Source organism: Phocoena sinus, chromosome 2, assembly GCF_008692025.1.
Source record: "Phocoena sinus isolate mPhoSin1 chromosome 2, mPhoSin1.pri, whole genome shotgun sequence".
NCBI classification, from domain to species: domain Eukaryota; kingdom Metazoa; phylum Chordata; class Mammalia; order Artiodactyla; family Phocoenidae; genus Phocoena; species Phocoena sinus.
Genome location: NC_045764.1, coordinates 41,314,658 through 41,341,727, shown reverse-complemented (window position 1 = coordinate 41,341,727; position 27,070 = coordinate 41,314,658). Strand labels below are relative to the sequence as shown.

Below are 27,070 nucleotides of genomic sequence, written 5' to 3'. Positions count from 1 at the left end.
CATATTTATAATAATATGTGTATAAGCAAATGGATATATCACTTAGCCTGAAGGATGAGCACTTTCATTGCGAGTCTGTGATAAGGAGTTGGAAAAGATGATAACCAAGAACATCTTTCCCCTGAGAAGGAATGTTCAAGTATAAATACAATTTTTTCTCCATTGAGAAGGCATACCTTAAACCACTTGGCTAACTGCCTCATAAAAGTACATCTGCCCTTCTCTCCATATGTTGGTTTGCCTAAAGAGAGATTCTTTTTTTTTTTTTTTTGCTATTTCCCAGATTGCAAAACATATACAGCTAGTATTATTTGCGTACTGCACTTAGAGATCTCAAGAACTTAATCCAAGAAATGTGCATCACAGGCTTTGCTGTAACAAGGCATGTTTGTTTTAAAACGTGCTTATTGCCTTTAGGGACTTACAACAGGCAAGATTCATGATCCCCTTCAACAGCTGTTCTTATTGTCTGGCCTGTGAAACCCTGCACATGAAAAGTCTACTGGGGAAGGGGATTCCTTTTTGAATGAGGGTTTGCCTTTTCCATCGGGGGGGAATGATCCATGGTTCCAGGACAGTATTCTTTACCCTTGTTAGAATATCTTTGACCTCCTGGAGATTCTCAGTGGCAATTAGTATAAAAGTTTAGAATACAAAGGGGCTTGGGGAATTGTCTAATTCACCTTTATCATTTATAGATGCAAAAACTGAAGCCTAGAAATCTCACATTTAGCTAGTGGCCAAGCAGGGAACAGAGTACTGGCCTTTGACATCTATTCCTGTCTGAATAGAAAGTCTGAAACTCCTTCAGCCGGCTTTGACTACATCTGGCTTCTTACTTTGAATTTCAGACTTTGAATCAGCTTGTAGGCACTTAGCAAGGACCCATCAAAGCATCTTGGAATAAAAATGGGATCATGTTTGGGGAACAACACTCTTCTCACCTGAACCACATCCATAGCACCCAGAGTTACAGACAAAAATCTTGGGTTGATGACTTGAACTCAACCATTCGAGGTTATATAATCACACAATCTGATGATTATATGCACGTATAAAAGTGGGCTGCCATTGCAGTAACTGCTGTATGTCATAGCTTTTGTCTTTGGGACCACTCAGTACTCTTGTCAGACTAAAGCACAAAGTCTAAAGTTTACAATCAACAAATAGTTTAGGAGCCACTGAGGTCAAGTTGGGGATAATTTCATATTGAGGGGGGACAAAAATTCAAGAAAAGAAGACCCCACCATCACTTGATCTCAGTGAGAGGAAGAGAGAGGTCTTGTTCATTGATGCTTATTGGCTTGTTACTTTGCCTATTGACTGAACCTCTTCCCACTAGGAAGAGGAGAGTTAATGAGAAAGAGAGACAGGAAAAGGGTAGCTTTTCATTTCTTTTAAATGAGTAGAACAGAATAAGAAAGACGATTTGTTACTTGAAGTAAAAAATGTATATACTCAATTTTAGGTTTTACATTTCCAATAATGGGCTTTGTCTTCTCCAGGTTTAAGACAATAATTGACTCTGTGACTTCTCTTAAAAAACTCTTCCTCCCATCATGAACAAAATAAGTACATTCTGTAATGCACACTAGTCATTTTTATTTTGGGACATGTCCTAAGGAGAAACAGGTTTCTTCCAACAGATCAGTGATAAATGTGAATGATACCCCAAGGGCAGAATTAACTGGATGTTACTTGGGGGTTGTGCTGAGGGGTGGAAAATATATTTCTATGTGGAATTCACAGTTTCGTAAATCACTTATAATGTGGATTACACTCACTAATTATAGACATTTTTATAGCAGAGGACATGTATTTTGGAGGTTTTTCAACATGAATTTAATTTTGCGACCTTAAAAGTTTTATTCTTCTCTTGTAATAAGGGAATTAGTATTTGGATCTTTCAAATTGATATCTTCCAGATGCTTGCCAGGAACTCTGTTGGATAATTGTCCAAATTATAGTATTAAAATAAAGCTGAAAGAAAGAAATACAATATTATTGTAATTATTGCAAAAGGAGTTCTATTTAATCATCCATCTCAAGGTGTCAATAACTGCAATGATTGTTAAAGTGTTGTTAGCAATACTTGTTAAAGTACTTGGATTATGTTCTGGATTGCCCCTAGGTAGCCAGGAGTATTGGTTGAAAATGGCGCCCCAAGAGAGTTTCTGATGGACATTTTAGAGAGTAAGAAAATGGGACCTCACTGAGAACTTAAAACTGCATGAGTTGGCAAGAGATAAGAAAAGTGATCAGAAGTAGGGTACATGTGTTGGGAGAGCTTAAGGCTTTTGAAGGTTAGAGTAGGGTTTTCACCAGACGCATATACCCACTGTGGTAGATGCTACCACCATCATCTTTAGAGATAAAATGGAGTGTACTGTGGGGAGAGTAAGGGAGGGGAGGGGGAGAGAGGGAGAGAAAAAGAAAGAATCGAGAATTAGAATGCCATATTCACAATCTCTTATAAAGGGCTCACGTTTAAAATGTGTCAAGTAGGAAATATCGACTTACATGTGGTGGATCAAAGATGCAATGAGCAAGTCATAAATCAGTGTTGTCACTTAATCAATAGACAGACACCTATCTTTGTATGGGCCAAAAGAAAGGACAGGCACCAGTAAAGGGTCCTGATGTTGAGGAGTTGAACACAAAGAGCCATTCTGGAGGAGCTGAGGTGTGTGTGGATGGTGAAGTCACTGACCACAGGAACCCCTGAATTCCAGGATTTTGAGCACAATGTAAGAACAAGTTTTGGAGCAGACAGGCCTGGATTTGGGTCTAAGCTCTGTGTTGTCTTGCAATGTAGTCATGGGCAAACTATTTAACTTCTTTCAGCCTCAGTTTTCACATCTGTAAAATTGGAACCATTGAAGTGGTTATTCTACGGGTTATCAAGATTACACGACTTGATACATAACAAGTGTTAGCCAAGTGCCTACAACTAGTAAACAATATTAGGTGGTGACCATTAGAACGCTTATTCTCTTTTTTTTAATTAATTTATTTTTATTAATTAATTTATATTTTTGGCTGCATTGGGTCTTTGTTGCTGTGCACGGGCTTTCTCTAGTTGCAGCGAGCGGGGGTTACTCTTCATTGTGGTGCACGGGCTTCTCACTGCGGTAGCTTCTCTTGTTGCAGAGCACGGGCTCTAGGCGTGCGGGCTTCAGTAGTTGTGGCTCGCGGGCTCTAGAGAGCATGCTCAGTAGTTGTAGTGCACACGCCTAGTTGCTCTGCGACATGTGGGATCTTCCCGGACCAGGGATCAAACCCATGTCCCCTGCACTGGCAGGTGGATTATTAACCACTGCACAACCAGCGAAGTCCCTATTCTCTTTTTTATGATGATGTGTGATTATTTTCTCTGTTGGACGGATTGGAAGATACCCATTCCACAATACATAATAAAATTAAAATTATGTAAAAAAAAATCCCAATAAAGGACCAAAAAGAAATAAATACAAAATCTACTGATGGTTTTCTTAGGGTGGTTGATTATAATTATTTTTTCTTTGCTCTCTTTTCCAAATCATCAGCAATATAACTTGGTTTACTTTTAGTGGAAAAAGGGTATTAAAGTCACTAACCAGCAAATCTGTGAATACACATCTAGAGACTAATCACTTCTCTCAGTCTCAAAGTCAATCTGTATAACTTAGGGAGAATGGTATTGGCAGACTGGGGCAGTTTGAGAAAGCTCATTAGAACCTGCTTACAGCATGTTCTCTTTATTTAGCTTAAAGGTGTCATTTCTTCTTTTGTGATGAGCAGCCTTCGATTCTCTGATGAATGTATTTAAGTGACAACTGAGAACTAGGCAGTACGCAAATAAAATAGGCCATCTCCTTAGGGGTGAGCTTTCTTCTGAATTAGGGGGGACAGGGAATGTAGCAGTTTAGGGGATAACAATGAGAAACGAACGATTTTTGAGTGTATAGTGCTTCTTACTTTTTCAGTAGCCACCAGCAGGGTAACCTGCTGAGGTCAAGTGATTTTATGGAAGTTTTAAGGGAGTAGCTGATAAAGCAGAAGGGGCAGAAGACTCCTGCCGAGAGGCACCAATGAGGCTGCAGGCTAAGTTATCAGCTGGATGTCTTTCATGGGTAGGTAGGATTTTCTTTTAAGACAGCCTCTCTGGGGGTTTCCATAATTGCCTTGAACCCATTCCCATTTTTGTAAAGAAACCCACCCCTGTGGCTTCCGCAGGGCTGTTATTACGGTTGGTTGTTGGCACACACATTCAGAAGCCCTGCTTCTCTCATCAGTGATCCCAACAATATCCAATTAGACATGGCCTTGCTGGACCTGAGATGGGGGCGTTCACCTAAAAATCATCTTCAGGAGAACAATACAAAGGCATTTTCTCAAATGGCAAACCAACAGAAGTTTATAATTGGTTTACTTCTGGAAGTTGTCTGTGTGACTGGAGCTAGAATAATGCACTAAGCACAGAGGTGTTATGTATTCGGTGGCAGGTGGAATAGTCAAAGGGACAGAGATTTCATTGAGGGGCACAGGGAGATGGCTGCATGAACAATTACAGAAAATGGGCTTAAGCTAAAAGATGTTAGGCATTTGTTGAATTGTAATATTAGTAATCATGAAAAATGTCATAATAAAAAATTAACAAAGAGCTCATAGGAGAAGAAAACTTTCAAACTTTGCTTCCTCCAGCATTGCCCGTTAACGTGACAGTGTTTTAAAGCAGTGGTCCCCAACCTTTTTGGCGCCAGGGACCAGTTTCGTGGAAAACAATTTCAATGGGCTGGGGGCGTGGGGATGGTTTTGGGATGATTCAAGCACATTACATTCATTGTGCACTTTATTATTATTACATTGTAATATATAATGAAATAATTATACAGCTCACTACAATGCTGACAGGAGGTGGAGCTCAGGCTGTAATGCAAGCGATGGGGAGCTGTTTTAATACAGATGAAGCTTCGCTGGCTCGCCCTGCCACTCACCTCCTGCTGTGTGGCCCGGTTCCTAACAGGCCACGGACCGGTAGCGGTCCATGGCCCTAGGGTTGGGGACCCCTGTTTTAAAGGACAATGTACGGGGGCAAAAGATGGTTTTTCTTTCTTTTTTTTTTTTTTTACTTTTTTCTTTTGTATCTAATTGTGTTTGACGGCTTCTACAGACAAAACTGCTTCCAAGCCTCCTTCCCTTATCTGATTTATAGAATCTAGATTTTATTTTTTTTCAAGATTTGACAAGAAGAGATACGGCCTGTTTGTAACTTTTGTGATATCACAGAATGATGGCCAGTACTTTTCTGGAGAAGGGTCTCTATCTCTCCCCCATCTCCCCCACATCTTGTAGCCATAATAAAATGTGAAACAAATAGCTTTGATGGCAAGAACAAAACAAACAAACAAAACAAAACAAAACCCCTCAATTCAGCAGACAGTGTTTCCCAAAGCATATTCTACAACACTCCATGATCCTGAGATCTTTAGAGAAAAAGGGTTGAAGAGTCACATAAATTCTTGAAACACTGTTTGCTAGTTTTTCTTCTAAGAGTTCAAAATGTGTATTGGCATGTTCAAGAATCTGAACAATTCTGCAGCCATGAAAATGTTTTTATTTTCTTTAATTCACCATATTCCAGGTGCCTTGGCTATGAATCTCCACCCCTCTATACCCCAGCACTTAATAACATCCTGAAGATTACATTTTGGGAAATGCTTCAGGAAAGGGTATTGATTTCCTAGTTTGGGGGCCTGGTATCTTTTTTTTTTTTTATTTTTTTTTATTTTTTATTTTTTTTCTGGTATCTTGATAGTAATGGTGAGGCAGAGTCTACTCAGTTCAGATTTCAATAATTAGTATTGGGAGCAACTTTCACCCAGAAATGTATGAAAGTGATTAAAATAATTTGTTTACGATCACAGAGTATCATCTAAATCCAGGGTGATCTTGCCTCTTTATGAGGGTGCTGGAATTTCCTTTTACCAGCGTGGCTGAGATGGGTGGATATTCTAATGGGATCATTTTCATTCTTGTCCTGTGCCTTCTCTCCTGGGATGCCAGATGGACACTTCTTCTATTAGTGCTTTAATTACACTGATTTAATATTTACTTTCTTTCTAATATATGAATTTCTTTCATGAGCTTCTTTTAGGAGGATGTTTTTCTATTCCTTAATGATTTTATTTTTCCTGTTTTTAAAACCATTTTTACTTAAGTCTAATTTCATTCAATTATTGTCAGAAAATGTGGCTTGTATAATATCTGCTTTTTAAAAAACTTTTAGTGAATATTCTTTATAGTCCTGCATATGATTAATTTTTGTTATAGTTCCCTGAATGTTTGAGAAAAAAATAAAGGATGCTCTCTGTAAAGACAGCTTGACATATATCTATAAAAAACAATATTGTTCAGATACTCTATATCATTTTTTTTTGCAATTGATTTATTCAAGACTGAGGTACTGTTTTAAAACCTCCCACTCTTAGTACAATTATTTCCCTTTCTGCCATTTTTGGGCTGTACATTTCAATTCTGTGTTATTTGATTCTTAAGAGTTATGAGTTTTTTATCTTCATTGTGAATTGTGCCCTTTATCGAAATAAGATTTTTAAATCCCATTTAATGCACGTGGTCTTGAATATGACTGTCATATATCACTATTGCCAGGCCTGCTTTAATTTATGTTTACTTAACCATTTAGTTTCAATATTTTTCTTTTAAAATATTTTAGTGGAGGCAAACAGAACAAGAAAATAATTTAGGAGTGTTTTTCATACACATCATGGGTCTTTTTTAAATTCTCTTTGAAAGTTCCTTTTATATACAATAGGCAGTGGGATTTTGAAAAAACTAATCTGAAAGTTTTTGTCATTTAATAAGGCTGTTTAACCTATTTATACTCAAGACAATTTTTGGTGTTACTTCTGTCATTTTGGTTTTGTGCTGTTTTCCATGCTTCACTGCTTTTCTTTCTTTTTTTCTCTCCCCCTTCCCCCATCCCTCCCTTCTTTCCTTCCTTCCTTCCTTCCCTTTCTCTCTTTCTTTCTCTTTTATGCAACATGGAGTGACCATATTTTTTTTTTATTTTTTTTCCTACAATGTTTATAATTCTACTAGTGTTTCCCTTTTAGTTCTTAAAAAAAAATTGAACCTACATTTCCTTATCAAAAATAACAGCTAAAATTGAGTGTTTCCTGTATGACAGGCACTTCTCATACACAATAAACCGCTAAATTATAGCAATCATTGAATGACATAGGTAATGCCATTTTATATACATTTTAAAGATGAGAAAACTGAGTTACAAAGAGGTTGAGTACAGAATTCACACGACTCTTCTAGAATCCGCAACCAAACTTGGAACCCAGGCAGCCTGACTCAAGAGCCTGCCGTCCTAGTCATCTTGCTATTCTGCCTTTCCATTTTCCAGGAATTAAATAATATTATGTTCATGTAAGTTGAAAAGTTAGTATTTTGTTTTACTTTATTCCTTACTTACACATTTCTTTTTACTTTCGTTTTAGAACCAGATGATGAGATTAACATTTGATAATATGTGTTTTCTCCCTAAAAAATTATTTTTTATGTTTGTATTATGTAGTAACTGTGTTTTCCAATGGTCATTTGGACAAAACTTGTTTAACTGAACTGTCCTTTGATATCATTCTTTAGTTTGATTTGGGGCAGCTGAAATTTGTCTTCAAGCTATTATTGTCAATAAAGATAAGGATATGTTTTCTGAGCTCTTGCCTAACTGAGCATGTATGAGCAGAAACTCATGAGCAAAACCTTGGCTGGTTATAGGTTTACTCGATTATAATCCTCTGTACTTTCAAACTCTAAGCAGGGCCTTTGTGTTTGTGTGTATACCATTCGTTAGCCTCCTTGTCTCCTCGAGGGTGTGAGACTACCACCTAATCTCTAGTGCTGGTGCATCACAGCAATGCATGGCATTCATTAGCACTTGACAGACAATCAGAAGACTGAAGTACAAAGGTTTGGTCAGATAAATGGGCCTTAGCTGAATCTCATCTTGAACCTGGGGTAGCCATGATCCTTCTAATTCCTTTTCTTAGTATTGTGTCAAATGCGGGCTCCAAGAAATACCACCAGAACAGCCTGTTTCTAACACAGACCTAAGTGTATTGCGTACTTTGGTGTGTTACATAGAATAATGTCCACCGCCCACCCCAAGATGTTCATATTCTAATCCCTGGAACCTGTGAGGATGTTACTTTATGTGGCACAAAGGACTTTGCAGATGTGATTAAGTTAAGCCTCTTGAGATGGGGAGATTATGTTGAACTATTAGACTGGGTCCAATGTAATCACAAGGGTCCTTAGCCATGAACGAGTGAGACAAAAGAGTCAGAGTCAGAGAAGGAGATTTGACCACGGAAGCCAGGGTAGGAATGATGCGATTGCTGGCTTTGAATGTGGAGGAAGACACCATGGGATAAGGAAAGCAGCTGACCTCCAGAAGCTGGAAAAGGCAAGGAAATGAATTACCTTATAGAGCCTCCAAAAGGAGCGCAGTCCTGCCAAGACCTTGAGTTTTGCACAGTAAAACCCATTTTGGACTTTTGACCTCTGGAACTGTAATACAGTAAACTTGTGTTGTCTTCATCCACCAAATTTGTGGTACTTTGTTAGAGAAGTGATTGGAAACTAATATATTTGATAAAGGAGAATGTGACAGAATCTTGATAGTGTCTCAAAGGGGGAAGGGCAAAGCTGGAGTATCTATTAAGACTTTAAAGTTTTGTTAAGTTCAGGTATTTTAATGAAGGGGCTTGATTAGCATTGGGTAAAGATCATGATATAATGGTTAAAGATTGGTGGACAGTAAGGCAAGAAACTTGAGGAGAGGGGTTCAAAGGGTCTTGGATCAAGTCATTGATTCCTTCTATTGAAGAATTGATGAGATGTTCCTGAAAAATAATAAATTTATGAAAAATAAATTTATTTGTAATTTCTATTTTCCTGGGCAAGAGTTTCCTAGGACATTAAACTTATGTTGATGCAGACAGGGAATAATAAATTCATATTAATCTAGGAAACAGGCTGTGTGGAGGCAGATGATTTGGGGTCTCAGTTGCAAGGAGGATATGATTCAGGGTCAAATTTTCAGGTATCCCTGAAGCTATAGGAAAGGCCACAGAATCATCTGGTAATCTTTTCTTTCCTTGGAACTTTTTCGTTTTCCTTGTAAGTCAAATGTTTCCATAGAGTACAAGTAGATTTTAGTCTATTCCTACCCAGATGCTAAGATTTTTACTTAGGAAATGCTTTCTCTTATTTCCCAGTGTATTGGTTTTCTATTGCTGCGGTAACAAATTAGCACAAATTTGGTAGCTTAACCAATAAAAAAAATTAACTTACAGCTCTTTTGGTGAGAAGTTCAACATGGATAAAAATCACTGGGCAAAAATCAAGGTATTGGGGCTGTGTTCCTTCTGGAGGATGGTGGAGGAGAATCTATTTCCTTGCCTTTTCCAGCTTTTAGAGGACACCACATTCCTCAACTTTTTACCCCTTTACCCCCCAGCATGGAAGGCTGAGTCCTTTGCATGTGGTTCTGGTCCTTTGTGGCTGGGGAATGTTCTCTGCTTTTAAGTACTTTTGATTAGATTGGCCCCAACTGGTTAATGCAGGATAATCCCCCCACCTCAAATAGACCTCAGTCTTAAACATATCTGTGAAGTCCCTTTTGCCATGTAAGGTAACATATTGACAGGGTCTGAAGATTAGGGCATGGACATCTTTGGGGGAGCCATTATTCTGCCTAGCACCTCTGTAGTAAATCTTTTTCACATGTAAACACTTCCTCTACCTTTTGAAGGCATTACTCCATGTTTCATAAGATATATTATGAATCTTTTATAAATATTTTCATAGGAGTCATGTTTGTTTCATTTGTCTAGCAGACATGTTATTTGTTAAATAACAAGGTGGGCAGTTTTTCCTCGGCCCTCTTAATACCTATTTGAATGTGTTAATACCTATTTGATCTTTAGCTGGAAGGACGATTGTGTGCACTGACGTTCTTGTGTTGGAGAAGGACCGCTTCCCTTTCACTGGTTACTGAAGTCACCGTGTACCTGTTGTTAGGGTATGCAGTGTGGTTGGGAGGCAGTCTCTTAACATCTTTATGACTAATTCCACTGTTTGGGTTATTGAAAGTATCTTCAGAGGTCTTAAAGATTGTTGACCAAGAACCCTGTTTTCAATGGTTACCCTATTTAGGTATCTTTCTGCATTTTAAATGAGTGTTTAAATGGGAAGGTAGGGTAGGGCCAATCAGTTGCTACCAGTTAGTGGTTCTCTTCGCTTAGCATTCTCCCTGGATCAGTTGCTTTCTATTTTCCTTCAATATGCTCCTAACTCTCCTTATATTGCTTGATTCTAAAGTAATCTGCACTGCTGAAGCTCTGTCTCATGTTCCCGAGTGTCCTGCATGTACTCTGTCTTCATGGTAACAGCATTCTTTACATGCAACTGTCATGGGAAGGATGTTGTCTGCCCCTGCTCTTTTGCTTTCAGTGCAACTTGAAAACAGATATTCTAGTGTGCAGACACAGGCAGGCATGATGCTTCCTGTTCAGCCTCGCTGAACTTCTTCCGGGGAGTAGGAAGAGCACCCCTTTTAAATCACTTAATGCCCACGGTCAGGCAGATTAGGTTAACAAAAATACTTCTAGGGGCTTCCCTGGTGGCGCAGTGGTTGAGAGTCCGCCTGCTGATGCAGGGGACACGGGTTCGTGCCCCGGTCCGGGAAGATCCAACATGCCGCGGAGCAGCTAGGCCCGTGAGCCATGGCCGCTGAGCCTGCGCGTCCGGAGCCTGTGCTCCGCAACAGGAGGGGCCGCAACATTGAGGGGCCCACGTGCCGCAAAAAAAAAAAACAAAAACTACTTCTAAACTATAAGGAGTTAGATGAATATAAGCTTTGTTGCTGCTTTCACCTATTGTTATTATCAAAAAATTTTAATATACACTTCTGTTTAATCTCTGCTCCAGACTCACCTTGACGTTCTGGAAAAAAGCGTGAACCCCAAGCAGGTCTACTTCCGTCAGGAGGTTCTCTGCCAGACGCTAGGAGGGAATTCATGTCCATTGGTGACCATCACTGCCATGCCCGAGTCTAACAGCGCTGGCCACCTGGAGCAGCTCCGTGAGTAAACGGCAGACCCTCTTCTTTGAAGATTTGGTGGTGAGGGTGGGGGTCTTCAGAGTCTTAGAAGCACTCTGTCCCTTGGAGATCAGAAGCTCCATAAAGTGTTGGGGACTGGTCTACCTTTATAGAAACCCAACTCTTCTTGATATGACAAAAGGGTAAATATTCATGTTGCTCTGTTATCAAAGGGAGAAAACAATAAATTGCAAATTGTCATAAAGATGAAATGACTTGTTGGAATTGAGAGCAGTTTACAAGTGATGGTCATTTCTGCTAAAACAGAACCAGGACTGGAAAATGAATCACATTTTGCGACTTCTAATCCAGGGACTTTTCTCACCATGCCCACTCTCGTTATACTACACTCACGGTCAGTCAAGGTTAGGAAAGGAAGGCAGTTGAGGGTTGGAGCACTGGCTGAAGAATTCCCTTGATGACTTGGATTACAGGTTGGATCAGAAGAGCTGACAGTGTGGAGGAGGCTCTAGCCAAGAACTGTAAAACCAAACCAAAACACACAGGCATACACACACACATAGACACACTCTCACAGACACATGAATGCCCATTTAATATTAGAGTCCTGAGCACAAATGTGATTTGCTTGTAACCAACCAGCTTTTTCTTTTTTTTTAAATATCTTTATTGGAGTAAAATTGCTTTACAATGTTGTGTAGGTTTCTGCTGTATAACAAAGTGAATCAGCTATATGTATACATATATCACCATATACCTTCCCACTTGCATCTCACCCCACCCTCCCTATCCCACCCCTCTAGGTGGTCCCAAAGCACAGAGCTGATCATCCTGTGCTATGCTGCTGCTTCCCACTAGCTATCTGTTTTACAGTTGGTAATGTATATGTATCAGTGCCACTCTCTCACTTCTTCCCAGCTTACCCTTCCCCCCTCCCCGTGTCCTCAAGTCCATTCTTTACGTCTGTGTCTTTATTCCTTTACTGCTCCTAGGTTCATCAGAACCATGGTTTTTTTTTGTTTTTTCTTTGATTCCAGATATATATATTAGCATATGGTACTTGTTTTTCTCTTTCTGGCTTACTTCACTCTGTATGACAGACTCTCAGTCCATCCACCTCACTACAAATAGTTCAATTTTGTTTCCTTTTATGGATGAGTAATATTCCATTGTATATATGTACCACATCTTCTTTATCTGTTCATATGTTGATGGACACTTAGGTTGCTTCCATGTCCTGGCTGTTGTAAATAGTGCTGCAATGAACATTGTGGTACATGTCTCTTTTTGAATTATGGTATTCTCAGGGTATATACCCAGTAGTGGGATTGCTGGATCATATGGTAGTTCTATTTTTAGTTTTTTAGGGAACCTCCATACTGTTCTCCATAGTGGCTGTATCAGTTTATATTCCTACCAACAGTGCAAGAGGGTTCCCTTTTCTCCACACCCTCTCCAGCATTTATTGTTTGTAGATTTTTTTGATGATGACCATTCTGACCTGTGTGAGGTGATACCTCATTGTAGTTTTGATTGGCATTTCTCTAATGATTAGTGATGTTGAGCATCCTTTCATGTGTTTGTTGACAATCTATATATCTTCTTTGGAGAAATGTCTATTTAGGTCTTCTGCCCACTTTTGGATTGGCTTGTTTGCTTTTTGATATTGAGCTGCATGAGCTCCTTATATATTTTGGAGATTAATCCTTTGTCAGTTGCTTCGTTTGCAAATATTTTCTCCCATTCTGAGGGTTGTCTTTTTGTCTAGTTTATGGTTTCCTTTGCTGTGCAAAAACTTTTAAGTTTCATTAGGTCCCATTTGTTTATTTTTGTCTTTATTTAAATTTCTCTAGGAGGCAGGTCAAAAAGAATCTTGCTGTGATTTATGTCACACAGTGTTCTACCTATGGAATCCTCTAAGAGTTTTACAGTGTCTGGCCTTACATTTAGGTCTTTAATCCATTTTGACTTTATTTTTGTATCCATGTTAGGGAGTGTTCTAATTTCATTCTTTTACAGTTTTCCCAACACCAGTCTGTCTTTTGTCCATTGTATATTCTTGCCTCCTTTATCAAAGATAAGGTGACCATATGTGTGTACGTTTATCTCTGGGATTTCTATCCTGTTCCACTGATCTATATTTCTGTTTTTGTGCCAGTACCATACTGTCTTGATACCTGTAGCTTTGTAGTATAGTCTGACGTCAGGAAGCCTGATTCCACCAGCTCCGTTTTTCTTTCTCAAGATTGCTTTGGCTATTTGGAGGTTTTTGTGTTTCCATACAAATTGTGAAATTTTTTGTTCTTGTTCTCTGAAAAATGCCATTGCTAATTTGATAGGGATTGCATTGAATCTGTAGATTGCTTTGTGTAGTACAGTCTTTTTCACAATGTTGATTCTTCCAATCCAAGAACATGGTATATCTCTCCATCTGTTTGTATCGTCTTTAATTTCTTTCATCAGTGTCTTATAGTTTTCTGCATACAGGTCTTTTGTCTCCTTAGGTAGGTTTATTCCTAGGTATTTTATTCTTTTTGTTGCAGTGGTAAATGAGAGTGTTTCCTTAATTTCTCTGTCAGATTTTTCATCATTAGTGTATAGGGATGAGAGAGATTTCTGTGCAGTTATTTTGTATCCTGCTACTTTACCAAATTCATTGATTAGCTCTAGTAATTTTCTGGTAACATCTTTAGGATTCTCTATGTATAGTATCATGTCATCTGCAAACAGTGACAATTTTACTTCTTCTTTTATGATTTGGATTCCTTTTTTTTCTTTTTCTTCTCTGATTGCTGTGGCTAAAACTTCCAAAACTAGTTGAATAATAGAGGTGAGAATGGGCAACCTTGTCTTCTTCCTGATTTTAGAGGAAATGGTTTCAGTTTTTCACAATTGAGGATAATGTTGGCTGTGGGATTGTCATATATGGCCTGTATTATGTTGAGGTAGGTTCCCTCTATGCCTACTTTCTGGAGAGCTTTTATCATAAATAGGTATTGATTTTTGTCAAAAGCTTTTTCTGCATCTATTGAGATAATCACATGGTTGTTATCCTTTAGTGTATTAATATGGTGTATCACATTGATTGATTTGCATGTTGAAGAATCCTTGCATTCCTGGGATAAACCCCACTTGATCATGGTGTATGATCCTTTCAATGTGCTGTTGGATTCTATTTGCTAGTATTTTGTTGAGGATATTTACATCTATATTCATCAGTGATATTGGCCTGTAGTTTTCTTTTTAGTCACATCTTTGTCCCGTTTTGGTGTCAGGGTGATGGTGGCCTCATAGATGAGTTTGGGGTGTTCCTCCCTCTGCTATATTTTGGAAGAGTTTGAGAAGGATAGGTGTTAACTCTTTTCTCAATGTTTGATAGAATTTGCCTGTGAAGCCTCTGGACCTGTTCTTTTTTTTGTTGGAAAACTTTTAATCCCAGTTTCCATTTCACTGCTTGTGATTGATCTATTTATATTTTCTGTTTCTTCCTGGTTCAGTTGGAAGGTTGTACTTTTCTAAGAATTTGTCCATTTCTTCCAGGTTGTCCATTTTATTGGCATATAGTTGCTTGTAGTAATCTCTCATGATCCTTTGTATTTCTGCAGTGTCAGTTGTTCTCCTTTTTCATTTCTAATTCTGTTGATTTGAGTCTTCTCCCTTTTTTTCTTGATAAGTCTGGCTAATGGTTTATCAATTTTGTTTATATTCGCAAAGAACCAGCTTTGGGATTTATGGAACTTTGCTGTTGTTTCCTTCATTTCTTTCTCATTTATTTCTGATCTGATCTTTATGATTTCTTTCCTTTTGGTAACTTTGGGGTTGTTTGTTCTTTCTCTAATTGCTTTAGGTGTAAGGTTAGATTATTTATTTCAGATTTTTCTTGTTTCCTGAGGTAGGATTGTATTGCTATAAACTTGCCTCTTAGAACTGCTTTTGCTGCATCCCATAGGTTTTGGGTTGTCATGTTTTCATTGTCGTTTGTTTCTTGGTATTTTTTGATTTCCTCTTTGATTTCTTCAGTAATCTCTTGGTTAATAAGTAGCATACTCTTTAGCCTCCATGTGTCTGTATTTTTTACAGATGTTTTCCTGGAATTGATATCTAGTCTCATAGTGTTGTGTTTGGAAAAGATATTTGCTATGATTTCAGTTTTCTTAAATTTACCAGCACTTGATTTGTGACCCAAGATATGATCTATCCTGGAGAATGTTCCATGAGCACTTGAGAAGAATGTGTATTCTGTTGTTTTTGGATGGAATGTCCTATAAATGTCAATTAAGTCCATCGTGTTTAATGTATCATTTAAAGCTTGTTTTTTCCTATTTATTTTCATTTTGGATGATCTGTCCATTGGTGAAAGTGGGGTGTTAAAGTCCCTTACTATGATTGTGTTACTGTCAATGTCCCCATTTATGGCTGTTAGCATTTGCCTTATGTGTTGAGGTGCTCCTATGTTGGGTGCATAAATTTTTACAATTGTTATATCTTCATCTTGGATTGATCCCTTGATCATTTTGTAGTGTCCTTCTTTGTCTCTTGTAATAGTCTTTATTTTAAACTCTCTTTTGTCTGATATGAGAATTGCTACTCCAGGTTTCTTTTGATTTCCATTTTCATGGAATATCTTTTTCCATCCCCTCACCTTCCGTCTGTATGTGTCCGTAGGTCTGAAGTGGGTCTCTTGTAGACAGCATATATATGGGTCTTGTTTTTGTATTCATTCAGCCAGTCTGTGTCTTTTGATTGGCGCATTTAATCCTTTTACATTTAAGGTAGTTATCGATATGTATGTTAGTATTATGATTTTCTTAATTGTTTTGGGTTTGTTTTTGTAGGTCTCGTCCTTCTCTTGTGTTTCCTGCCTAGAGAAGATCCTTTAGTATTTGTTGTAAACCTGGTTTGGTGGTGCTGAATTCTCCTAACTTTTGCTTGTCTGTAAAGGTTTTAATTTATCTGTTGAATCTGAATGATATCCTTGCTGGGTAGGATAATCTTGGTTGTCGGTTTTTCCCTTTCATCACTTTAAATATGTCCTGTCACTCCCTTCTGGCTTGCAGTTTCTGCTGAAGGATCAGCTGTTAACCTTATGGGGATTCTTTTGTATGTTATTTGTTGCTGTTCCCTTGCTGCTTTTAATATTTTTTCTTTGTATTTAATTTTTGATAGCTTGATTAATATGTGTCTTGGCATGTTTCTCCTTGGATTTATCCTGTATGGGACTCTCTGCGCTTCTTGGACTTGGTTGACTATTTCCTTTCCCATGTTAGGGAAGTTTTCAACTATAATCTCTTCAAATATTTTCTCAGACTCTTTCTTTTTGTGTTCTTTTTCTGGGACCCTTATAATTTGAATGTTGGTGTGTTTAATGTTGTCCCAGAGATCTCTGAGACTGTCCTCAATTCTTTTCATTCTTTTTTCTTTATTCTGCTCTGCAGTGGCTATTTCCACTATTTTATCTTCCACGTCACTTATCCGTTCTTCTTATTCCTCAGTTATTCTGCTATTAATTCCTTCTAGAGTAGTTTTTATTTCATTTATTGTGTTGTTCATCATTTTTTATTTGCTCTTTAGTTCTTCTAGGTCCTTGTTAAACATTTCTTGTATTTTCCGCATTCTATTTCCAAGATTTTGTATGCTTGTTACTGTCATTACTCTGAATTCTTTTTCAGGTAGGCTGCCTATTTCCTCTTCATTTGTTTGTTCTGGTGGGTTTTTCCCTTGGTCCTTCATCTGCTGCATATTTCCTTGTCTTGTCATTTTGTTTAATTTACTGTGTTTGTGGTCCCTTTTTTGCAGGCTGCAGGGTCTTAGTTTCTGTTGTTTTCTGTGTCTGACCCAAGTGGGTGAGGTTGGTTCAGTGGCTTGTGTAGGCTTCCTGGTGGAGGGGACTGATGCCTGTGTTCTGGTTGGTGGGGCTGGCTCTTGTTTTTCTGGTGGGCAGGGCCACATCTTGTGATGTGTTTTGGGGTATCTGTGAACTTAGTATGATTTTAGGCTGCATCTTTGCTAATGGCTGGGCTTGTGTTCCTGTCTTGCTAGTTGAGTGTCATGGGGTGTCCAGCACAGTAATTTGCTGGCGTTTGGGTGGAGCTGGGTCTTAGCGTTGAGATGGAGATCTCTGGGAGAGCTTTCGTGGATTGATATTTCATGGGGCTGGGATGTCTCTGGTAGTCCAATGTACTGTACTCCGCTCTCCCACCTTAGAGGCTCAGGCCTGACATGAAACCGGAGCACCAAGACCCTGTCAGCCACACGGCTCAGAAGGAAAGGGAGAAAAAAAGAAAAAAAAAATTATTAAAATAAAAAAAAAAAAAAATTTAAAAAAGGAGAGAGCAGCCAAACCAATAAACAGATCCACCAATGATAACAAGCGCTGAAAACTATAGTAAGATAAACATAAAAACCAGGAACAAATCAGTCATAGACAGCAGACCCCAAGTCTGCAGTTGTTCCCAAAGTCTGCTGCCTCAATTTTGGGATGATTTGGTGTCCATTCAGGTCTTCCACAGATGCAGGGTATATCAAGTTCATGGTGGGGATTTAATCCGCTGCTTCTAAGGCTGCATAGAGAAATTTCCCTTTCTCTTCTTTGTTCACACAGCTCCTGGGGTTCAGCTTTGGTTTTGGCCCAACCTCTGCATGTAGGTCACCCTCAGGCATCTATTCCCACCCATACAGGATGGGATTAAAACAGCGGCTGACTAGGGGGTTCTGGCTCACTCATGCCCAGGTGAAGGAGGGGTATGATATTTATAATGGTTATGTGGGGCGAGCCTGCGGCAACAGAGGCCAGCGTGGCCTTGCAACAGCCTGAGGCACAGTTTGTGTTCTCCTGGGGAAGTTGTTCCTTGATCATGGGACCTTGGCAGTGGCGGGCTGCACAGGATCCTGGCATGGGGGTGGGGGGTGTGTGGATAGTGACCTGTGCTTGCACACAGGATTCTTGGTGGCTAGCAGCAGTGTTAGCATTTCATGCCCGTCTCTGGGGTCTGAGCTGATAGCCACGGCTTGTGCCTGCCTCTGGATCTCATTTAGGTGGTGCTCTGCCCTCTGTGGGCAGACAGGGTAGGAATCCCCTGTCCTTGTGCACCCTGAAACAATGGTCTCTTGCCTCTTAGGCAGCTCCAGGCTTTTTCCTGGACTTCCTCCCTGCTAGCTGTGGCGCACTAGCCCCCTTCAGGCTGTGTTCACCCAGCCAACCCCAGTCCTCTCCCTGGGATCTGACCTCCGAAGACTGAGCCTCAGCTCCCAGCCCCCACCCACCCCAGTGTGTGAGCAGACAAGCCTCTCGGACTGGTGAGTGCTGGTCGGCACCAATCTGTGTGGAAATCTCTGCACTTTACTCTCTGAACCCCTGTTGCTGTGCTCTCTTCCATGGCTCTGAAGCTTCCCCCCACTGCCACCCTCTGTCTCCACCTGTGAAGGGGCTTCCTAGTGTGTGGAAACTTTTCCTCCTCCTAGCTCTCTCCCAGAGGTGCAGATCCCGTCCCTATTATTTTGTCTCTGATTTTTCTTTTCTCTTTTGCCCTACCGAGGTACATGTGGATTTTCTTGCCTTTTGTGAAATCTGAGGTCTTCTGCCAGCGTTCAGTAGGTATTCTGTAGGAGCTGTTCCACATGTAGATGTATTTCTGATGTATTTGTGGGGAGGATGGTGATCTCTGCATCTTACTCCGCCATGTTGAAGGTCCCCCTGCTAGCCACCTTTTAAAGTTGGCTCCTGATATAGTGTTCGACCAAGCAGAATAAGGAATAGATTTCATTAAGGAAAAGTTTGGGAGATGAAAGAAAAGACTGGAGAATAAAGATCTAGCTAATTTATCCAGATGCAGGCTTACCTGATGAAGTGCTAACTGCATTAGGTGAATCTTTGGTGGATAGGAAATGTAATTTCTCACAGTTCATCAGCATATGACAATGAATGCTTAACTATCTGGCTAATCAACAACCGATTATCCCATCTGAATTAATAAGGCCTTAAAATGCTTTAATGAATGATATGGGATTTTCTAAAAATTCTCTTATGTGTTTTATGCTTTTGAGAGCAACTTCTGTAACAGTTGCCAAGTCCTTCCCTTGCAAATGAGAAGTTCTTGGAAGTTAGAGACAGTAATCCTTCCAGGGCAACCTTCATAGAACAATAATTTATTTAAGAAAGTAGATCTATGTATGTCTTCATTGTTCAGGCTCAGTTTCTGAATAGGAGCTGAGTGGTACCCAATGTGTAATTATGACATGGAGCTGCCTCTGTTTTTGCATTTTTATTTATGCTGACAATGGTGCTTGATATTATAACCACAGAGATCATTCTTACTATAAGGAGAGGACTTGAAGCATAGTAAAAGCCCCTAAATAATTTGGCACTCCAAAATAGTTCAGTTAAAAGAAAAAATATCTCTTAGTACACCTTCATATGAATCAAAGGAGGCTGGTTTCTGCTTATGGTCTAAGATTGGTAATAATAAATGTATACTCTTGAGTCTGGTGTGGTGATTCTGGGTGGTGGTGGTGAGATGGCTGGAAGCAGGACCTCGGTTCTTGTCATCTTTGAAGAAATAATTCAGTAAAGAGACCAAGATTGTGAAACAGATAAAGCATTTATTAGAAGCAAACCACATGGGCAAACTCGCGGAGTGAGTTGCTCCCAATAAAGGTGACTTAGATCGCTTATATGGAGGCAGTCTTCTGGTTTGTCTCTGGCCAGCCATCTTGCTTGTGCCCATATTTGCCCTGACTCAGGGTCCTTCCTGGTGGCATACACATCTCTCAGCCAAGATGGATTCCAGCATGAAGGATTCTGGGGGGTTTGACAGGAGATGTTGTGGACTGGTGTTTCTTTCTCCCTTTGACCCCCTTGGCTAGACTGAGGACCTTCTCTGTGCATGTGCAGGCTGGGAAATCCCCTTGACCACAAGAATGAAAAAAATGTGGTCGATTTGTCTTTCACCCAATCAAGACCTGATGCTCCTGCTAGTATCTTATCTCGAAGTTTCAACAGGCGACCGGTTGCAGCTGCTCAGCCTGGGGCCCACCTATCTTCTACCTCCCTCTCATGCATCATTACAGTGTTCTGTCTTAAATGTGTACCAACATGTCAGCAGTTGTTCATCTCAAGATGGGCAGGCATGGAGAGGACCCAGATAGTGGTGAAATGAATGCTGTTCATTTTCTTTTTGGCATAATTGACTTGCAAGTGACAATCGTTGAGCTGAATCCTGATGAGAAAAGACTAATAATGAGGGATGTCATGATAGGTGTGTCAACTGTACAGTTGCACAGGTCCCATGCTTAGAAGGGCCTTGAACTTTGTTTAATGTTCTTCTGTCACCAACTTGAAAATCTTAAAAGTTTTGAAGGAGGGGCTTTGCATTTTCATTTTGCAATCGGCCCTCACATTGAGTAGCCGGTGCTGGGACTAATCTAAGGTCATGTAGCTAAAAAGTGAAAAAGCTAGTGCCCTTCCCATGCTACTATCCTTTACTTCTAAGTATATAAGAAGAGTTCCAACCTATTTTGCACATACTCTGAAAGTCTTATGTGTTATCGGTTATGTAGCTGATTGGTAACTTTCATAATGGGGCTGAATTCAGGACTCTCTATTTTTACAAATGAGGTAAGTGGGGCTCAGGGAGGTTAAATACCACAGTCAGTGGTGGTGCCTGATTTCTGATTTTCTTTTTCTGATTCCTGGGTCCATACACACAAGAAATGTGCTCATGCAGTCATCAGAACAGGTATTCAGCATCACTATTCAGGCTCCTCTGTGATCCAGAACTTCCTCTCCTCCCTGTTCTATGTCCTCACACTATTGCAAGCTAGCTTAGTTGTTAAAGCAACTCACACTAAATTGACCACAAATGAATGTATTACCCACTTCTTGCTCACAGTGAATTTTATTTTCCTCTCCTAACCCAAAGGAGGCATTTTCATGGTGGATGTTTCAGACACTGTGGCAGGAAGGAAAGAGGGAGGGAAGATTCAGAACCTCCAGACCCCTCAGATCCCAGCACAGAGCTGCGATTGCATGTCTTGGCCCTCAGTGCTGGGAACATAGTCCCAGACGGGCTGCAGAATCAAAAATATGTTTAGCAGGTTTTAGTACATACCTGAATCCAGGCCATTGCTGTGTTTCTTAAAAATAAATAAATAAATGAATAAAAATTTAAAAATCCCACACAATATGAACATCACCTACCCTCCAGAATGCAATTAAACATGCCTATAAATCAGAAATGAAACCACTTAACTTTCTTCAAACCGCAAAATATGATGCATTGTTTTAGGACAAGAATAGCAAATGAGCCAGCAGCTCAAGACTCTCCTGCCTTCAAGCTTCCCTGCAGGTGAACTTCAATTGTCTTACCCACTTCCTCCCTCCCAGGGACCAGGCCAGCTTCAGTTTGCAGTTGTATTTAGCTGTGATTTGGCTAGTTTCTGACTCAGTGGCTGCCACTCACCTCTCATAAGGAGGTTTTGTTCACTGAAAGACTTTCTTTCCACTGTGCAGGATTATCACTTAAGTTTTATTTTAGAACCCTAGGAGATAAGAGCATGGCTATGGGGCCCTGGGAGAAAGCCCCTGCTGGAGACTGATTCCCCAGTGGTCTGGCCTAAAGTCTGACCAGGAGATTGTTCAGAACAGTTTATTGATTACTTTTAGTCCTTCCTAGGGTCTGGGCTCCAGAGAGTCTCCTGGAAGGATTCATTTGGTTTGATTTATTCTTCAAAAGCATTTTTAAAAAAAGATATTTTCCTGGAAACATTTAGCCTTACCTTCTTGATAAATATATTTCCGGTTCAGTAGTACCCAGATTTGCCTGGCGTATGCTTTATTGGTCTCTCGGGAATTGAGGGCAGGTGCCTTCTCACAATGGTCCTAAGAGAGAAGGCGCACTTCACACTTGGAGATCTGAGCCCTCAGAGCCAAAATGCTGGCAGGTCACCAAGAGCAGAGTCACTTTCTGCCCTTTTCAGTGGGACAGTGAAAAGGGAATTTCTCTGAGAGATTGTCATTGATGCCATAATGGAAGAAACATGATAAAAGGGAGCTGTTACCAAAGGATAAATGGCTCATCCTAGCATCAGAGACTCTCAGTGGATGAGGCATTGAGGAATTAGAAAGTCCAGGCCCTTCTTAACCGGTAGGATTCCAGAGGTCAAAGGAACCCTGGACTTTTGAAGTTTGCAGAGCAGAGAGTAAGTGAGGAGTGAATAGAATCCAGGAAGATGGGATACAGGCTCCAACAGGGTGGAATAGAAGGCAGCGGATGAGCAGGTCTGGGGGTAGGTTTGGTAGGCAAGATCATCCAGGATGTGGATTCTAGTGCTTTCTGAGACTGCTCTCCATTGGTTAATGGTGTTCTGGCATCATTGCACTTAGCCTAGTTAAATCCTTTCACACATCGTATGTCAAGAGGTACTTTGATTAGCAGAGCCTTTGAATATGCAACTTGTAAGTAAAGAGTTGAGAAGTCATATTTAGTTTGTGTACTCTTCAGAAATGGTGTATGTTTGTGTGTGTGTGTGTGTGTGTATGCACGTGTGTGCTTTTTGGATTTGAACTGAGAAAGGATACTGAATTTACGCAGAACTAGAGAACAATTCAGAAGGAAAAAAAAAGCCTTGGGGTGGGGAGCATTGTTTCCTTAAACCCTAGTGGAGGTGGATGAAAAACCTAGAAGGGAGAGTAGTTCTACCTTTACCAAGGCTCAGCCATTCTCCAACTCAGGCCTGCTTCCTGCTTTTGGCACAAGTGCTGCCTTTGCTGTCATGGGTCTCCGTGTACTTGTCATTATCTCCATTTTGCAGATGGCCAAGGTAAGCTTCACTAAGGGTAAATAACCAGCCTGAGGCCCCATGGTAAGTGGTTACTCAAGGAGGAGATCCCAGGTCTTCACCCCACAGTTCCAGAATGTCCCCCCTCCTTAGGGTCTGCTCTCACTGGGAAATTCCCCAGAAATGCACACAATCAAACACACAGCTTATTAAAGACCGTCATCATTTTGTTACATTTTCTGTTTCCTCCACATTTCCCCCATCACCTCACATTTTCTTTTTTTTTTTTAATCTTTTTTAAATTTTTGTTTGTTTTTTTGGCCATGCTCTGCGGCATGCAGGATCCTAGTTCCCCGAACAGGGATCGAACCTGCACCCTCTGCAGTGGAAGCATCGAGTCTTAAACCCTGGACCGCCAGGGAGGTCCTTCACATTTTCAGTAACCATTTCAGTCCAGGGAAAGTTGAGTTCCTTTTTAGTTTGGGGAACTACATCTCTGTGATGGATGCTTCATTTTTTTCTCAGGAGCATTTTTTGCTCATTCTTTTCCCCTTTGGATATCTATCCATCCAGACCCTATAGCAGTATTGTCTTGACCATCCTCAAGAACGACCTGAGAGGGGAACTAATTTGTGGGAATTTTCTGACGGCAAATGTCATTCTCTTATTAGAAACTCTCATTCTCCAGGCGAGGAGTGGCTGACTGACTCACTGGCTGGTGAGAAGCCAAGAAACAACAAAGGTGGATGGAAGGGGGCTGGGTCTGCTATTTTTGCCCTCAGAGACACCTCCACCCTGCATTTATTGTAACCTGAAAGAGCAGAGTGTAACCTTCCTATGTCTCAGGAGGTAAGGTAATCTCATGGCACTGCCTCAGCCTCCTATGGCTCACATACTGTTCTTTCTAGGGGGCCTGAGGCGGAGGAAGCAGGAGGCTGCGTTTGCAGTTGTGAAAGAATACCTTTCTCTTGTTCTTTTTCTTAAAAATATTCTTACGAATTTTTTTTTTTTTTACGTTCTATTCAGCTTGACATTATGCTAAAAGCTTTTCCTTGGAAGACAATAGCTGTTCTCAGAAAAAAAGATTTACACAGAGTCCCAAGGGTGTAATGAGCTACCCCACGGCACCTGCCTTGGGTTGGGAGTTGTCACTTGTAAGTGGTTTTAAATTAAAACGGAATGGAAAAATATACAGTTACAGAATTCCCCTTTTGGCTTCTTCGCAAATCATTTTCCATCCTCTCTGGCCTTTGTCTCTTTCTGAGACACCTGATCAGGTATGAAGAACAGAGCTTTCCCGTGGCGAGAGGGTGAAGGGACAGTAGTGATCCAAGGAAGACAGAAACCCAAAGTGGAAACCTCTCACTCCTGGGAATTCCTGTTTCTTTTATGCCCCCTACCCCCAGAGGCACGTGGAGCCAAGTATTATTAAGGGATCATTGAATTCTAGAGCTTAAACATCCGTAAAGACTATGGAGTCCAGATAAACTCAATCGCTAGTGAGGGATTGAAGGTCAGGAGCATGAACTGACCTGTCCTGGTCACCTTGCTGATTGATGGCAGATGGGGTTCTAGACCTCAGACCTCTCGTCTCCTGGTTAAATCATGTGCTTTTCTTTTTTTGTAAAGCACTGCTTCTGAGAAATGTTAGAACTAAAAAAAAAAACAAAACTACAAGAGTATGAAAAGACCTCTCTATGGAAATTTTTAATAAAATGATTTAGAATTAGAAAAACTGAATTGTACCCTTTTCTTGTTTTGAGATTTCCATCTCTTCAGGGAACCAGGGCTAGGAACCATGGTAGATATTAGGAATACAGAGATGACTAGTATGTGATCCTAATCATTGAGACACCCATGATTGGCATTGTGTGTGTGTGTGTGTGTGTGTGTATTTGTGCATGACAGTCATGTTAACAGGTCATTATGGTACAGCAAGTTATACCAGAACAAAGTTCAGTGGAAGCACAGAAAAGAGGGCATTTGTCTTCATGGTAGAATCAAAGGGGAACTGGTAACCACGAGGGGAAGCTGTGTAAATCCCATGTGCACAATGATCCTATATTGACACATCTTTGCTTTCAAAGAAACCTCAGTGGAGAATCCCAAAACCATTTTAAGAACTATTTGAATCTTTCTTCAGAAAACATGAAAGGGGGAGTATGTAAAACCCATTCAAACCATGGTAAATTCATCTTTCCTCCTCCATCTTACTATTATCAATCTGCACACACAAATAGTGGTTCACAGTAATCCCACCTTTTTTCAGTACAAACTCTCAAAGCTATGACATTTAGACCAGTTGAGTACCTCCTTTTTACTTCCCATTTTGGCCCAGTCACTCCAAGAAGAGGAAGGTTAAGAATTCTTTCTCCTTCCAAGGCTGGTTGGAGGCGGGGGATGGGAAAAACTGTAAAACCTTACAGTTGAATAGTTTTGCTTATACCCAATCACGTAGTCTACTCTTACAAAGTTTTTACGTAATATATATCATTTTGTCCTTATACTTCCCTTGTGAGTTGAGGAAGAGTGTAATTGCGACGCCCATTTTATAATGATGAAACTGAGGTTCAGTGCCAATGCCATATGATCTTCTTCTTGAAGTCAGACTGCTACTTGCAGAGAAGTGGAGGAGTGTCTTTTCAAGTAGGAAAATAGCTTTTGCAGAGACAGGGAGACCTGGAAATGATGCTGTGAACATCTCAGGGTGCCAGGACTGCAGGATGGTAGATTGATTATAGGGTCAGACCATAAGGTGGGAAAGGTAATTTGGGCTGAGTGGTAAAGAACCTTATTTTTCATGTTACTTTCTCCTGAAGGCAGTGATGAGCGAACAGGATGTTATTAAAAGCAGAGAAACGACAAGATCAGATTTGTTTTGGAGGAAGATTTTCTGGCAGCAATGTGGGGGAAGTCTGGAGTGAGAACATGGTAACATGTTGCCCAGCACAGAGGAGTTCTTAAGTGCTTAGACCCTAGATTCAGACTCACTGGGGTTCTAATCTTGACTCTGCCATTTAGTAGCTTCATGACCTTGGAAAAGGTGCTTCAATACTCCACGCCTAGGTTTCCCCATTTATAAATTGCAGATAACAATAGTACCTTCTTCATGTGGCAATCGGAATCTTGTAGAGGACTTAGAACAGTGCCTGGCACATAGCTGATTCACTTTGTTACACAGCAGAAACTAACACAACACTGTAAAGCAATTATACTCCAATAAAGCTGTTAAAAAAAAAAAAAAGAAATGATAACAACTGTTAGTCCTCTATCTGGACGATGAGGTTCCCAAGGAAGATAAGTCTATGGAAATGGGAGGGAAGGGTCTAAATATAGGTGACATGTCTAAGTTACAAGTGAGAGGTCTTGGCGATTGATTGGGAGTACGGATAAAGGGGAAGGAGTTGAAGTACTTCTCCTTTGGGTGATGGGTGCACGGTTTAATGCCAACAGAAGACTATATGAGAGAGTAAGACTGTGGTGGACGGATACTGAGTTCAGTTTTGGGAATGTTCATTTCCAGAGGCCTGCAAATTATATAAGAACTCAGGCTAAACATAATTATAAAGCCAATATTCTATAAAATATAATCTATTTCAGAGGGAAATAAAACAAAGTTTGCATTACCTGAATAATTTTCTCAATTAACAAGGATACTAAAAATTGACTATGTGGTTTCTGTAGCAGAAACATATAATATATTTCATCAGAATCAATGCCAAACATTCTGTCCTATAAATATGTTCATGAGATATAACAATTTATATCTTTTTAAGGGAATTAACTGTTTACAGAGTGTTTACATGTGATTAACTGTTCCACACAACAACTCTGAGGTAAAGAAAAAAAAAGAATTACAATTTATGGTGTCCAATTTTCGATGATAAAATTGAGGCCCTAAAAATTCCTATGGTTAGTAAGAGTAAAGCTCAGATTTATCCCCAAACTCTCTGAATCTTAAGCCTCATAATCCTAAGCCCCAAATTCTATGACCTCTTTCTGCTGTGTAGTAATGAGAGAAAATCCTTTATCTTCGAGATGCAATTCCCTATATGTAAAAATATTTTTTTATGCTACAAGTAATATGTTCTAGGCTTCTCCAATGTGTGAGTACACATGTGGTCGTGTTAATATTAATAACCCTTGTAATTTTAGTAA

At 40.0% G+C, this 27,070-nt stretch overlaps 1 protein-coding gene across 1 annotated transcript in view; it reads left to right on the top strand.

The window, feature by feature from the left end:
• Nucleotides 1–27,070, top strand: part of AGBL1 (ATP/GTP binding protein like 1) — a gene marked incomplete at its 5' end in the record, with an annotated part of 671,581 nt that overhangs the window by 135,398 nt on the left and 509,113 nt on the right. The window contains 1 exon segment of the mRNA XM_032621686.1: nucleotides 11,005–11,158. Coding sequence (XP_032477577.1) covers nucleotides 11,005–11,158 — 154 coding nt within the window.